General features: G+C 39.8%; 1 protein-coding gene across 1 annotated transcript in view; it reads right to left on the bottom strand.

Moving 5' to 3' along the window:
- Positions 1–1,211, bottom strand: part of LOC104732531 (uncharacterized protein At1g04910) — a 7,116-nt gene continuing 5,905 nt past the window's right edge. Inside the window, exons 9-10 of the mRNA XM_010452084.2 lie at positions 769–1,157; positions 1–682 (exon numbers count right to left, since the gene is read on the bottom strand). Coding sequence (XP_010450386.1) covers positions 463–682; positions 769–1,157 — 609 coding nt within the window. The 3' untranslated portion in view covers positions 1–462. The remainder of the gene's footprint in view (positions 683–768; positions 1,158–1,211) is intronic.

Genomic DNA, 1,211 nt, shown 5'->3' with positions numbered 1-1,211 from the left:
AACAGCTGGAAAAAGATACTTGCAGCAATACATTATCTTCTATGTTATTAATGCGTATACAAGAACAAGAAGTTGATTCGAGTTAAGGCAAAAAAACAATGACAACTGTAGAGTTACAAACAATGAATCCTATTGTTTACCCACTTCCAAAAATCTCCATGGCCATAGCTAGAGGCAAGCTTTGTCCGTATAATTTGACTGAGGATGAACCGTGAACGTTTCAGCGGGGTTTTTTCTTACAAAAGATTCCAGTAAGTTACTGTCCCCGTAGTTTCTTTAAGTTGTCTCTCTTTGAAACCAATTTCTCAATCTTTGAGCTTTGGTAATCAATCACCCTCTCTAGTTTCAGGAGGCAAAAAAATCACAGTCCCCTTCATCTTTTTTTTTTGTTTTTTTTTTTGTTTTCGGCTAACTGTAAAACTCAGGCTACTAACAAATATTACCAGAAGTATCTGCCCATGTTTATGTCCGTCGCATCCTATCTTCTTCTTCTTTAGTCTCGCATATACACCCGGGAAGAGGATTTGCATAAAAACTCTCTTCCAGCTTTGGGAACTCCCCTGACTCTCTGTTATATGGAGCTCCATTTCGGTCTTTGTGCAGCTTTTTCACTTTGGAACTAAACTTTTTCCAAGATATTCTCCCCTCATCCAATGAATCAACAAGTTTTACAAAGTTCATCCTGCATTGACAAAGAAGATATGAACCAATATGATACAAAAAAAATTACTACAACCTAGTGCAGGTACATTATTTGGGAGAACTTACTTGTCTGGGTTTATGGTCTTTTTGAAGTCCTCGAATCGCCTGTGACCTTGAACCGCTTTCGCCATGTTCCCATCATATGTGTAGAGAAATACCTCACTCTGAAGTGCAACAATATAATCCAAACCAGCCAACATGTTCTGGTGATTATTAAACGGACTCAGCTCTTCTTTGGTGGCAAGAGTTGAATGTGAGAAAATGTTGGGGAAGTCTGTGTTGAGAGGATCCATGCTTCCATTTCCATAAGCTTCACCAGCTACGAGGTAAATCCGGGAGCTGGATGGGAATTCTAAAGCCCTCAGCAAAAGCGAGGTTTCCCTCGGAGTCAAGGGACAACCACCTTGCAATCTTCTCTCTGTTCCATTTATTTCTTTTTCCTTCCAGTGACTAACCTCATATCGCATTTGCCGTAATTCTTCGTCTTCTTCAGCTGTCAAACTGTGACT

The sequence above is a fragment of the Camelina sativa genome, chromosome 12 (genome assembly GCF_000633955.1).
Source record: "Camelina sativa cultivar DH55 chromosome 12, Cs, whole genome shotgun sequence".
Classification (NCBI taxonomy): domain Eukaryota; kingdom Viridiplantae; phylum Streptophyta; class Magnoliopsida; order Brassicales; family Brassicaceae; genus Camelina; species Camelina sativa.
The sequence above is the reverse complement of the archived record's forward strand: the minus strand, read 5'-3'. Positions and strand labels throughout refer to the sequence as shown.